The sequence below is a fragment of the Phyllostomus hastatus genome, unplaced genomic scaffold (genome assembly GCF_019186645.2).
Source record: "Phyllostomus hastatus isolate PE091 unplaced genomic scaffold, TTU_PhHast_1.1 phas_scaffold_1674, whole genome shotgun sequence".
In the NCBI taxonomy this organism is placed as follows: domain Eukaryota; kingdom Metazoa; phylum Chordata; class Mammalia; order Chiroptera; family Phyllostomidae; genus Phyllostomus; species Phyllostomus hastatus.
The window spans coordinates 1879917-1894459 of record NW_025334011.1 but is presented as its reverse complement, the minus strand read 5'-3'; the positions used below and the strand labels follow the sequence as shown (position 1 = coordinate 1894459).

The 14543-nt window shown below is 36.0% G+C and overlaps 1 protein-coding gene across 1 annotated transcript in view; it reads left to right on the top strand.

Moving 5' to 3' along the window:
• ADAMTS3 (ADAM metallopeptidase with thrombospondin type 1 motif 3) overlaps positions 1 to 14543 on the top strand; it is a 232634-nt gene that overhangs the window by 115137 nt on the left and 102954 nt on the right. The window contains exon 4 of the mRNA XM_045858021.1: positions 1319 to 1475. Coding sequence (XP_045713977.1) covers positions 1319 to 1475 — 157 coding nt within the window. The remainder of the gene's footprint in view (positions 1 to 1318; positions 1476 to 14543) is intronic.

The following is a 14543-nucleotide window of genomic DNA, read 5'->3' as shown; positions in this document are numbered from 1 at the left end:
ACACTGACATTTAAGTGAACATACATATTAGTTTATGACCTTTAAAAAGATAAATGAGCTGTAAATATTGGCCTATAACGTAGACGTGGTGGTTGAGAACAAATTTCAAACAAAACCATCATTTCTCTTCTGCTATCATACTAAATATAGCCCTGGAATTTCCTAAATAAACAAAAGATGAAACTCAGAAAAAGACACTAAATAGAGAGGTGGAAGGGACTGATTGTAAGAATAACCTTTTTAGTGTGAAAGGATGAAAATTTAAAAGAAAACAAGATATACAAAATCACGAGGTTAGATTAAGATAGAGAACAGGCTGACAATGACCAGAGGGGAGAGGAGAGGGAATTTCAGGGGAAAAGGGGAAGGGTTTACAGGAACAAGTATATAAGACACATTGACAGAAACTAGAGGCGGGGGAGTGGAAATGGGAAGAAGGTGGGGAGGACTGGGGAGGTGGGCTGGAATGGGAGTAAAGGACAAAAAACTGTACTTGAACAACAATTAAATTTAAAAAAATAGAACAAATATGAGTTTTTCAAATAATAGCACTGGAAATTTGGAGTTTTAAATGAAGCATGAAAAGGGTATTTAAAGGCAAAAGTAAGTTTATGTGCTGAGTGCATTATGGAACTCATTCATTTCATACCATAGTGGTGTGGGAGGAAGATGTAAATGTGTTAAAAAAACAGTCCATTAACATGCATGGACAGAAGCTCCATCATGAGTTGTTATGGGAAACCAGAGATATTTCTGGAGTTCACGTGCTGCGTAAGATTTCTTTGAGAGATAAAATACCAAGTAGAATATATAAATGCACTTCTTTTGCAGTCTGACAAAATGTATACTTTGTATGATTTTCTCATTTGTACCCTATGTAAAGTTCTTATTCGGCCTTAAATGAATTTTTATTTTTTTTTAAAGATTTTATTTATTCATTTTTAGAGAGGGAAGGGAGGGAGAAAGAGAGAGAGAGAGAGAAGCACCATTGTGTGGTTGCTGGGGGCCGTGGCCTGCAACCCAGTCATGTGCCCTGACTGGGAATCAAACCTGCGACACTTTGGTTCACAGCCCGCGCTCAATCCACTGAGCTACGCCAGCCAGGGCTAATTTTTATTCTTGTCACACATGAATTTATACCTCCTGTGAATTACTAATATCTCATAATACCTTAAACACTTAAAATTTGTAGCCAAAAATGGAAAGAAAAAGCATTAGCTTTTACAAATTATAATCTTACCATTAAAAAAAAAGTTCTCATAAGGTAAAGATGATAAATATTTCTTTTAAAAATTAACGCATTTTACTCTTTCTCTAGGCTGGCATGATAAAAAGTGATGATGACGAGTATTTCATTGAACCTTTGGAGAGAGGGAAACAGATGGAGGAAGAAAAAGGGAGGATTCACATTGTCTACAAGAGATCAGCAGTGGAACAGGCTCCCGTAGACATGTCCAGGGACTTCTACGACAGAGGTGGGCATCTTAACTGGGCTTAATCATTAACCATCATTTTAAGATATGATGAAAACAACTCTCTCATCAATCAAGAGAATGTGATTGTCAGTGTGCTTTTGTATAATGTGGAGGTAGCAAAAGAGGTTTATACAGGGGTTGGCAGAAGTAGATTTACTGTCGTTCATATGGAAAATAATACAATAATTAATCAATAATAATACAAGAATAAACTCTTGTGTTTTGTGTACTCACAACTGTAAACCTACCTTTGCCAACCTTAGTATTTATAAAACCCGAAATATGGCCTGCTTTTTAAAAAATGCATATAGGTGTTATAGGCATTATCTTATTGCAGGGCATTATTAGATCCCTAGTATGGTTGTTATTTATGATTTCTTTTAAAAGTTTCACATTGAAAATATAATTTCTCTAGCTTACATTAAAATTTGAAAATATTTGTGCTTTCTAGAAGTATCTAAATTATGCTTTATTAATATTATTTTAAAACATTTAAAATACATATATTGACATAGTGATGAGTTATATTTTAAGACCAGTGTGATGGATATATTTGAAAATAAGTATACTATTTTAATTGAAGGTCTATTTTCTAAAACTTTTTACATGTGGAGGATACAATGAGTTGAATACGTCTGTTGAATTTTATTTCAAAGTAGTTTGGACTGCTTAAGTCAAGTTAAATTACGGCACATGAATATTTTCTATTTTTGTTTTAATAAAACCTGAAAGTAACTTGGCATTAAACAGATATTCTTGAGTATAAAATTGGGTGTAAGAGTTTCCTTTATAAAAAAGAAAGGAAAATTGGGAATCTGTGTGCGTGTTTTTAAACCACATCTCAAAAGTCTACATTTAATTGCCAGGCCAATTTTCTGAATAAAGATAATGGAAATTTCCCCTTGGGAGATACCAAAGATATAAGTAATCTTCTCAACTGAACAATTATCTGTCTCCTGGACTGAGTTACTACCTAGTTATTATTTTGATTTTCAATGCCACCAGCTTCCTTTAATATGCTGTTCTCATGTACTCATAAAATTTAAAATAAATTTAAAATAAATATGACCTGAACATTTTTTGAAAAATTTCTGGTTTGAAACAAAAGGTCTGTACTAACAGATGCCGCACTCTGAGACATGTGCCTATCTTAGAGGGTCACTGCGATGTAGAAAAAGAGAGGACACTGTAGTCAAGGAGGCAGGTGTAAGTAGTTGCTCTACAATGTGAAGTTGTTCTGTTTGCCTTGGATTAATACCTTTCTGAGTTTATCTGTGAATACAGTTAAAATATATTGCACAATTACAATAAGTATTAGAAATGATATATGCAAATTGCTTAATGTAGCCCTCATCAATAACAGGTACTTGGTCAATGCTGGATGTGTTTTTGTTATTGATTATTAGTATTAATTGTTTTGTGCAAAATATTTACATGTTAGGAGTTTTGTTAAAATTGAATAGTTAGACATTGCTTGTCATGTGAATACATTACTGTTAATTCTCACTTATATTTTCATGTTTTAAAAATATAATTTTAAGTCAGAAGACTGGTCAAAGGGTAGATAGTAGGATACAGTGCTTTTTCTATAGTTTTGGTTGTTATATGTTAATCACATGTAATATCTCTTTTGAGGCAATGGTTAAATATCTTTTAGGAAAGCAGAGCCCACTTGTTACGAGATTGTATTAGAGGGCCAGAGACCAGATTAGTCTCTATGACTTTCTTCCTGTGTGTGCCATCTGTCCTACCTAGTTTCACACAGCTGTGTCCTATTGCTCCATTTCCACCCCTGGTGGTGTCTGTTTCTGTAAATATCAGACCTGGTCCTTTCCATTAGTCTTGTATTTATAAGGAAGGAGAGGAGATTATTTTTTTCTTGAAATAAAAAATTGTGAGAAAGAATATGTTTAATACCTATTGTCTTTTTCAATGCTAGGGAAAATAATTTAGTAGTCATAGTAATGTTAGCATAAAAGAATTGAGTAGGATTAAGGTGATTTGAGACATTAATTTTTTAAATTACAGAAAAGCTTATAGCATCAAAATCAACATAAACTTATAATGTAGACACAGACTGTTTTGAGTTTTTCACTCGAATAGAGAGGATTTCCTCATGGTAGAAGTATTCCACAAGTGAGAGTAGTACATTTTGGAAAGATTCTCAGTGGTCATGGGTGAAAGCAAAAGGGGCTCCTTTGTTAATTCTCAATTGCCTTGAAACTTGATCCAAAATAAAAACATTCAGTTCCCTTAGAATGTTCCATGATAAACCCTAGAATGAGCTTAACAATTTTCATTTTCTTATGTATGAATTTCTGATTGAACTGATTTACTGGTGATATCAGTTTACACCCTTTTCAGAATCTTAAATTGTAACCATATATCAAATATTGTAGAGGTGTTAATCTTTTCCCAGGGTAAAAAGAGATTCAGGTTCAGAATTTAAGTGCACCATACTATAAGTTTAATTTTTTTTCACTTCTAGGTCACAGGACTAAGAGCCAAGCTATTACATGGACTAAATACTACTGAAAATTAAGAATATATTTTTATACCTTATTCCTTCATTTGAAAATGTAAAATTGAACAGATTCTAGGAATAGAAAAGCATATTGATTTATAAGTGAAAACTCTAGTATAGTATAAAATAGCACTTTTTCTGGATCAGTTCAGGAATGTTATTTTAGGGGACACATGAGGTTTTTCCTTAAAAGTTATATAAAGAGGAAAATACATAAGATTTATTTAGAAAGAAAAGCATTTGAGGGCCATGGTCTTCACAAATTTCTGTGACAACAAGTCATCAAGAGGGGTTTGGAGCTAAGCAAGGCACTTTTGACCCTACCATTTCATCAGTAGCGCCCCTGTAATGAAATATTCTGCATTTTGCTAGTTGTCACAGTAATTGCCTGGCTGCATTTCTTGCTTTGTCAGCTTAGCAAGAGAACTGCCATTCATTTCAAGTCTGTAGGTGGTTGCAAGTGTTCTAAATTAAAAAATAATTATGATCTGAACTAGGTGAGTAGAAGGTAGAGAGGAGTCAGATTGGGTTGAGATTGAAGTAAAATTGATGGGGTAATTTGTTGGAGTAGATGTTACGGTTGGAGAGAAAGAGAGTGATCCAGGATGACTTGGACTTCTAATCTGGAAGACCAGAGAATTTTCTTTCCAGAAATTGGGTATTTGTTATGAGAAATACAAATAAGCTTGATGGAGGATGACAAGTCAGAATTAATTTGGACATACTGACTTTGAAGATAAATTGTAATAATGAGTGAAGAAATGCATAGTATATTTTTATAATAATGTCCCAGATTCAGTGCATGAATGGCGTTACATACGTGTTATAGTAGACATGGGTAAGGGTTAGCTTTGGAGTCAGGTGAAAGCTCTTGGCTTGTGGATGCTTGGAATGTCTCTGCTTGCCTTCTACTTTCTCATCCTCAACTCTGTCTCACTGAGAATCAGAAGGTGTACAATGCACAGAATTGGAAGCTCATGAAAGATGTTTGCTCCCTATCACTATAGGGGAGGAGGACGTTATGTCCTTAGGAAAGCAAGAACTAAATATAAAACAAAAATATGCTTCTCCTACACTCAAGAACCCTAAGCTATTTCACTTTACTGAATGCAAACTGAATGTCATTTTTCTTATTAATGACAATGTACATATTCCCTTAAGAGATTTTTTTTGGGGGGGGGGCGAGCCTGTACTCGTATAACATCATTTGCTTTTACTGTTTTTTATTTAATCCTTAGGCCCTTAGCCTTCTCCCTTCAAATTGCAAACTATTCATTCTCTGGAAGCTTTGTGTTAAAGTAATTTTTGTAATTACTTCCTGCCAGTGGGAAACAAGGAAGAGAAAGCCTTTATCTCGTAGCTTCCTTTCAGAATTTTCATTTTCCTGCGTGAACCCAAGTGCTTGGGACGCTGGTATGGTTGTCATGGCACTGTGAAGGAGCCTTTGTCCCAGGTGGGAAACATGTACAAGTCTGAAATGATTTGCAAGTTGCTCCTGGTTGCTGGGGAATGAAACTATGAAACAAGAATTAGGATAATGGGAAGACTATTCCTTCATTTAGTGATGCTAGGAGCTTCCTAGGCATAGAGTCTTTCCTTGAATTTGCAGACATGTCAATAGGTGCTATAACCCTTTGTAATTGCCAGTTCTCATGACCTATGCCTTGATCAAAGAGAAACATTGATGAGCTTTGCAATACACATGTGTGCTCTCTCTCTCTTCTCATTCTCTCTCTCACACACATCAAACAAGAGAAATTAATTTTAGCAGATTTTTTAAATTAAATGCAGTGTGGAACATGATATATCTAAATCATTGAGATCTATCAAGTAGCAACCATTCTTTTAGGTAGATGTTAAATGATAACATTTCACAGCAGTGTAATTTAGTTTATAATCTGAGGGTCAGCCATCCATCAAGCTAGTACCCTAGGATTCATATGGAAATACTAATCATATTTATAAAATTTCTTTTCAGTTAGGTTTTCTACATTTAGGTGTTTAAAACAATTTTTATAAAAATGAAGGGCATTAAAGATAGAATTATTACATAAAGTAATCCAGAAGCAGAGTGATAGTTAAAGAGCTTTCAGATGTGAAATATGAGGGTAACACTTTCTTTCTTTTTATTAAAATGTCTTACTGGGTCTGTCCTATGCTTTCATGAATAGGTTCAATAAAAGGAATTTCCTTATGAAATAGAATACATATTGTTTTCTAATAAGGAAATGGAAAGACACAAATCATATTGAGAATTCAGAGCTGATGCATTACTATTTAATTATTGATGTGGCATTAATGGAAAAAGAACTGGAAGATTTTAAATATATCTGGGAAATTCAAGTGCAATTGAAAGCAGTTAATATCTACTAGGGAAGAAAGCTAATTCAGATAATTTAATCCAGATCTTGACTCTTAAAATAAATGATTACCTATCCAGAAGTAACTACAGTTGACCCTTGAATAACACAGAGGTTAGGGGCACTGACCCCCATGCAGTCAAAAATATGGGTATAATTTTTGACTCCCCCCAGAACATTACTAATAGCCTGCTGTCGATTGGAAGCTTTAACAATAATATAAACAGTTGATTAGCACATACTTTCTATGTTCTATGTCTTCTTTATTCTTACAATAAAGTAAGCTACATAAAAGAAAACATTATTAAAATCATAAGGAAAATACATTTATGGTATTATACATATTTATTGAAACAATCTAAGTAAATGACCTGTGCAGGTCAAACCTGTGGTTTGTTTAAGGGTCAACTATATATCAGTTGACTCATGAGGGAGAAATACATACCACAAAGACATTGTGTTAGTAATCAAAATGCATTTATTTTTTCTAAATATAAAATAGATGTTATTATCAAAATATAATTTTAGTGTTTGGTTTTATTCATGCCAACTGATTTTGCTTAGGAAGGATAGACCCCATTTTAAGCAAAATATTAAGTACATGTTGAGGGTGCTCTTGCCAAATGTACCTGCTTAAACACATTTTAAAGCCTATACTATTTTTTCTTCTTCATGTAGAACTTATAGACTTTCGTGTGCAGTGTGTAAAGTATTTGAATATTTCTGGAGGTTTACTAATCTTCTGTTTCACTATTTCTAACTAATGTGGTTGACATTTTAAAGAAAATAATTTGCTGTAAAGTAGACTTTATTTTTCTGTCATTGAATGTTTTCTTTTCTCTAATGGCCCATCAGTTACTAACTTTAAATATAACATTTGTTTATGATGATCAGTGTTATTCACCCCTGATCATCTTCATTTCATAGTGGGTTGCCCAAAAAGTTCATTTAGTTTTTCCCATATTAACATCATTTAAAACAATTTTGTTAGATTGTATCATGACAGCTGTCATATCAGAGTGCATTTTAAAAAACATCAAAATTGGTGAATTCTTGTGCAGCCATTTTAATATTGAAGATGGAAGGACATAAGCATCATTTTTGGTATATTATATTTTATTATTTCAAGAAAAGTAAGAAAGCACCTAAACACAAAAAAAGATTTCTTCAGTGGGTGGAGAAGGTGCTGTGGCTGGTCAAACATGTCAAAAGTGGTTTATGAAGTTACTTGGTACTATGGACATTTTGGCCAAGTAATTAATTCTTTGCTGTGGGGCTGTCTTATACACTGGAAGATGTTTACCAGCACCCCTGGCCTCTACCTACTAGAAACCAATAGCGGGAGATAGCCAGCATACTCAAAATGTCCAAATCATTAAAGTTATTGGTAAAAATGAAAAACATGTCTTTTATTTTATGGAAAAAAAAAACACATGGGCTTTTTGGCCAAACCAATATTTGGCACAGTATTTGCCCCCTTGTGGTCCCCTTGACTGCCTATGGAAGATTCAGGTGTGTTTTTCTCAATCCTTTCTTTCTTCCTTTTTATCCCTGTCTCCCTGCAAGTCATCTTTCTGGTAGATGGGGTGGAATTTAGTGACATTAAAGAAAAATGTAATAATGGGAAAAAATAAGTGTAGTATAAAATAATATTTTTATTTGAAAATTGTTTTAAGTTAGATTATGGGCTCTGTCAATTAAAATGTAAGAGCTGCACTTAAGTCAAAATAAATGCTGCTTTAATACAGGATTCTGCAAGGGAGCTGAACATTTGGTTTTATTCTTTCTAGGTACTAGAAATTTTACTCAGATTTTCAGCTGCAATTTATTTGCTTTACATATCTAAATTTAAAAATTCTTAATGAAAGTTCTTGAAATTGGGGCTTTGTATATAATAAAAAGATTTGTTTTAGGGCCCTGGCTGGTTGGCTAAATTGGTTGGAATGTCATCCTGTGCACCAAAGTGTTGCAGGGTTGGTTCCCAGTTGGGGCACATACCTAGGATGCGGGTTTGACCCACATTCAGGGCACATATGGAAACCAGCTGGTCGATATTTCACTCACATTGATGTTTTTCTCTCTCTCTCTCTCCCCTCCTTCCCTCCCTCCCTCCCTCCCTCCCTCCTTTTCTCCCTCCCTCCTCTCCCTCTTGCTGTCCATCCCCCCCGTCTCTAAAAATTAATGGACATATCCCCTGGTGAGGATTTAAAAAATTAAAAGAAAAAAATTGTTTTAGGAATGATCCTATATCATTCCTATAACATTTTCCAGTACCTTACTATGTATCTGGAAAAAATCTTGGACATGTCTGAATGAGATATTAGTTCAAATTATTTTTTGTTTTTCATCATTCACAGCTATGGGAACCACTTATATGCCCCCCACATTAATGTATTATTTGCCTTTGGGTTGAGATATTTGTTCATCATTTCAGAGCTCTGATTAACAATACCAAAAAACAATACCAAAAATACCAGCCTTTGTGTGTATTCTTGTCTGAAGGACAGCCTTTAATTCTAGGTGTTTTTTAGCCAATTCCTGTGGAAGGTTTTCTTTCTCTCTAGTGTGCTTCACAAATTGTTGTGTGTTCTTTAAATTTGAAGAATAATGTGTCTGAGGTACTAAAACTTTTGTTTTCTATCTTCAGTCCTCTCTCTCTCAGCACTTTGACAGTTTTTGTTTTCATGTTTTATCAAGTCTTACTCCATGTGCTAAAAATAAAAAATAAAATCAATATCTAATGCCCTTTTGGTGAGAAAAGTGGATGATAAAAACAGGTTCTGTTTATGTCTTGTGCCATGATACCTGTACTAATAAAATGCCTTCTAATAAGAAGAAATTAGGGAATTAAAACAGCTTTTAAGTTTTTTCATTCCCAGTTTTGGATGACATATAAAAAAAGCTGGCAACTTCTGGCCAAGATGGAGGCATAGGTAGGTTCACGTTGCCTCCTCACACAACCATAAAAGGATAACAACCAATCTAAAAACAAAACAAAAAAAAAACAACCAGAAATGCCCTAAAGTCAAACTGTATGGAAGTCTGACAATCAGGATTTAAAGAAGAAACATTTATTCACACAGGTAGGAATGGTGGACAGGACACGGTGTAGTGTGGAGAGGTGATCACTGGGCCAGTGGAATGGGTGGTCCCACATGCTTGTTTGGTGGATAAAAACTGGGAAGGACAACTGGAGAGCAAGTGATCCCAGCCCCAGGCTAGATGCACATCATCTGGGGTTCCAGGGCTGGGGAAATAAAGCCTCATAACCTCCAGCTGTAAAATCCAGTGGGTGTATGGGTGGTGGAAAAAACTGCCAGTCTCAAGAGAGTCCATTTAATGTGCCCACAGGCTCTTAGAACATACACAAAACTATCCATTCTGGGAATCATCACCAGAGCAGCAGCTAGGTGGGTGCCAGTTGCTTACAGGAAGTAGAGGAAATGACAGGAAATGGGGCAAGAGCTGAGCAAACAGCATTGTTCCCTCTATGACCCCTCCCCCACATACAGTGCCACAAAGCAGGGAATTGGGTTGCAACTGCCCTGCCAATACCTAAGGCCCCACCCCTTTACAATGTAACAGGTGTGTTCACACAGGGAGTCAAAGCATCTTTGCCTAATACATAGAAACACAGGGAGGCTGCCAAATTGAGGACACAAATAAATATGGCCCAAATGAAAGAATGAATCAAAACCCCAGAAAAAGAATTAAGTAACATGGAGATAGCTAACCTTTTAGATGCAGAGTTTAAAACACTGGTGATCAGGAGGCTCACAGAAGTGACTTTTGAGTACAGCCACAAAATAAAGGAAGAAATCATGACTATACACAGTGAAATAAAGAAAAATACATAAAGAACCAAAAGTGGATGGAAGAAAGCCAATATTCAAATCAATAATTTTGATCAAAAGGAAGAAATAAACATTCAACCAGAACAGAAAGAAGAAACAAAAATTCAAAAATATGAGGAGAGACTTAGGCATTTCTGGGACAACTTTAAATGTGCCAACATCTGAATCATAGGTGTGCCAGAAGGAGAAGAGGAAGAGCAAGAAATTGAAAACTTATTTGAAAAAATATGACATAAAATTTCCCCAATTTGGTGATGGAAATAGACATCCAAGTTCAGGAAGCTCAGAGAGTTCCAAACAAGTTGGACCCAAAGAAGACCACACCAAGACATACTCATAATTAAAATGCCAAAGAATAAAGAGAATCTTAAAAGTAGCAAGAGAGACAAAGAGAGTTATCTACAAAGGAGTTCCCATATGACTATCAGCTTCTCAAGGGAAGCCTTGTAGGCAAGAAGGGACTGGCAAGAAGTATTCAGAAATGCAAAGCAAGGGCCTACAACCAAGGGTACTCTATCCAGAAAAGCTATCATTTAGAATTGAAGTATAGATAAAGTGCCTCCCAAACAAGGTAAAGCTAAAGGAGTTCATCATCACCAATCCCTTGTCATATGAAATGTTAAAGGGACTTATCCAAGAAAAAGAAGAATATCAAAACTATAAACAGTAAAATCACAACTATCACAACTATCAAAAATGGAATCTAAAAAAACAAATACTGTACAAGCAACTAGATCAAAAACAATGCTAGAATTGGAGATCACATGGAGGGTTACAAGCGGGGGGTGTGTGTGGAGAATGGGAGAATAGGTATAGGGAAGCATAATTGGTAAGTACAAAATAGACAGGGGAGTGTCAAGAATAGTATTGGAAATGGAGAAGGCAAAGAACTCATGTACAACACAGGGACCCAAACTGAGGGTGGTATTGCTCAAGTGAATGGGGGTACCAGGCAGAGGGGGACAAAGGGGGAAAACTGAGACAACTATAATAGCATAATCAATAAAATATACTTAATAAAAAAAGCCAATATAGGAATTTTGCAAATAAACATCGTCATTTCTCATCCCATGAGCCAGGCTTAGCTTTTTAGTCTGGGGCATGTCTGAGTGGAAATCACTGCTAGGTGTAGTAAATGCACCTCCCTATTTGTGTTTAAAGGGGGTATAATTACATTAGCCAGGCTAGATATGTTGTTTTAGTCTCCTTCAACATCCTTCTCTTGTCTGTGACAACCCAACATCTGAAAAGCCAACAGAAGCATCTGTAGGGTTGCTCTCATCTGAGTTCTTCTGGGTATCTTTCCATCACTCACCTAGTACTCTTTCTCTTAAACTTTTGAAGAAATGTCCTAACTTCTGTCATCTCAGACTTAGAGAAATTATTAGTGAACATTTGTGGTATACCCTAGGATTATTTTTATAGATTTGAAGAATGGGCATGGGGCAAAATAGTCATTATAATAATCACTCAGATTTGTATTCATGAATAAAACCCCAATTGTTTGAGTTTTTTATCTTTCCCAGTTATATTGCAACTCAAACCTCAACCCAAAGCATACACAGAGCATTGCTCCTGTGTCTTCTTTCTTGTGACCTTCTGACAACTTTGATAAAACAACTCAAATACTTTAAATGAACTTCACATTTTGTATTCTGAGTAGAAATTAGGTAAATGGGAAGCCAAGAATTTATTCTAAGTGGTAAAATTTATGAACATGGACCTTCCTTTTATTAATGGACTTACTACATTGTAGCACAAAGCCATTCTTTACAAATATTCATGGAGAAAACAAATAAAAAAAAACAAATACAAAACAGAGGAGAAAAAAACCCAGCTATCCTACTATGTGGAATGCATCTTGTTTTGCTTTTGTACGTGTGTTTTATATGTTAACCAGTACATGGGCTTCTTTGGCTGGCTAAGGAGGTCCCGCCGGGCTGATATCTCTTGTTTGCCTGGCTGCTGCTAGCCCTGCTGGCGTTCACTGCAGGTCTCTTTCAGCTGGACTCGAGTCAGCTTTCACTGGTGCAGCAGACCACCCTGAGTTCTGGCTAGGAACCCTGTGCACCCAGCCCACGTGATCCACCCACAGCTATTGTTGTGGGACCATGTTGGTCTTGGGTTAGCAGCTCTGACAGGCTCCCAAGGAAACTCAGATATTGCTGTTCCTGTAGCACAGGAACCAAGGGGAGTCATGGCTTCCTCAGCTGCCACCAGACTGATGCGATTAACATGCTAGCAGCCCTTGAGGTGTTGTTCTTTCAGAGTCCTCAGAATAGTTCATGACAAAAGGCTTTTCCTTGGAGGTCCTCCAAGATCTGTGTGTTTTAATTCCATGTCCTCCTCTTCTGAGAAGTGGCCTTGAAGGGAACTGGGAAGAAATCAGAACCACTGTCTCCTGGTTGCTGTTTGTCTCCCTCATCCCAGAAGCAGTCCAAGATCAAAACAGCCAAGTTTGCCTTTTCCTTCTAATTAAGTGCTTTTTCCTCACTCCTCCTGCCTCATCACTAAGACTTGTGATGGCTTGAATTTTCCCTCATAGGAGGAAAAACAAACAAATGAAAAAGATCTTTATGTTCCCATCTCAAGGCCTAGTGTTGGTATATAGTATATGAGAGTTAAGAGGATTTAGAAAATCATTTCTCTCTCCAGGCAGCCTCACTTACAAATCTCTTTTCTCCTGAAAAATCTTATTTGACCTCCAGAAATTGAACATTGAGTTGCTTTGTGTTTTGGTACAGCAATCCTACTGTCCAATGGTTTCTATCCCTTCTCTTCCTCCCCCCTTTTCAAGGCCTCTCAGCCTATGCCTGGGGATGGCCAGCAAGTAGGTCATCTGTGCACAAAGGCAGAGAAGGATTAACGTGATCTTCTCCAGATATCATTCTCATTGCAAAAATTACCATATTTCTGTGGCCCACATTGTTGTAATTCCATATTGTTGTAGTTACAGAAACCATATCTATCACGGGGTTATGGAAAGGGCTCTTATTAAAATCTTTTCCTCCCCCATTTGATACATGTAATTTCAGATAAAGAATGATAAGATGTCAAATGCAAAATAACAAAAAGCAGGTTTACAAATGGAATTAATGTCAGAAATAAAAACAAATGTTATCTCCAGAACGTAAGCATACATTACCCTGTAGTTTGTAATCTAAAGTGCATCATGGTCCTGAGCCACTAGAATCTTGAAATCTTTAAATTCTGAGATTTAATTTTACTTTACTGTTATTTTTTTCTAAATGATATCTGCAAACATAGAATTTTATCCCAAATATCGTAGGATTTTATTCATGATTAAATAAGGAAATCAAACTTACTCTCTTTGTGAAGGTAAAAACCCACTGTTTTATTTATAGAATTAAAAATTAGTGATTTTTATACAAATAAGAGAATAGCAGTATCATTGTAATGAGCCCATCTGCTTATTTTTTCAGAGTTTTCTGACTTTTGGTCCTTAGAAGAATGGTGTTGAAAGTGAAACAGGCATCATGACCAGTGCTCCTTTAGTACAAATAGGGAGGTCATCTGTTTTAGTCTTCTACAATTCTTGGCAATAACAAAGGAAAAATTAATAAGACCAGTCATGAAGGCACTTTCTTACCTCAGGTACCCATATCCAGTGGCTAAAGCTTCAAGAGCAGTTTCAGCGTGATGTACAGCAGAAGACTAACGGGAATGGGAAACCACAGTGCTTACTATTTAGAAAACACTTGTGTTTCTAGGCATAGGGGCAGAATGTATTTATTTCAGAAAACATATTTTGATTCACATAAGAACATGTTACATTACGATGGCATCACATATATTCTCTGTGCAACTCCCTTTCCACACATACTCTAACCCCACCTTAATGGTCATTCCTATGAAAGGTGTTTCATAGCCAAAGGAAGACAGTCCAACTGTCCTAAATTTCTTGGAGTAAAGTTAGCCAAGGCATATCCTGTATAAAAACAGACTCAAACATTTGAATCTGACCTCTTGAGCCAGTTTTAAAATTACATCTTCAACCCAGGTCTTTAGAAGACTAAAGAAATCAGGAATCTAAATAGTGACTTTTTTTTTTATCCTCACCCGAAGACATTTTTAAAATTGCTTTTAGAGAGAGAGAAAGGAAGAGAGAAAAACATAGATGTAAGAGAGAAACATCGATTGGTTGCTTTCTTGTATGCGCCCCTCAACTGGGGATCAAACCCGGCCCCTGGGTATGGCCCAACTGAGAATCAAACACGTGATCTTTCAGTCTAAGGGATGACACTCGAACCAGCCAAACCACACTGGCCAGGGCTGCAGTGACTTATTTTCTTTAATATGAAACGTTTAA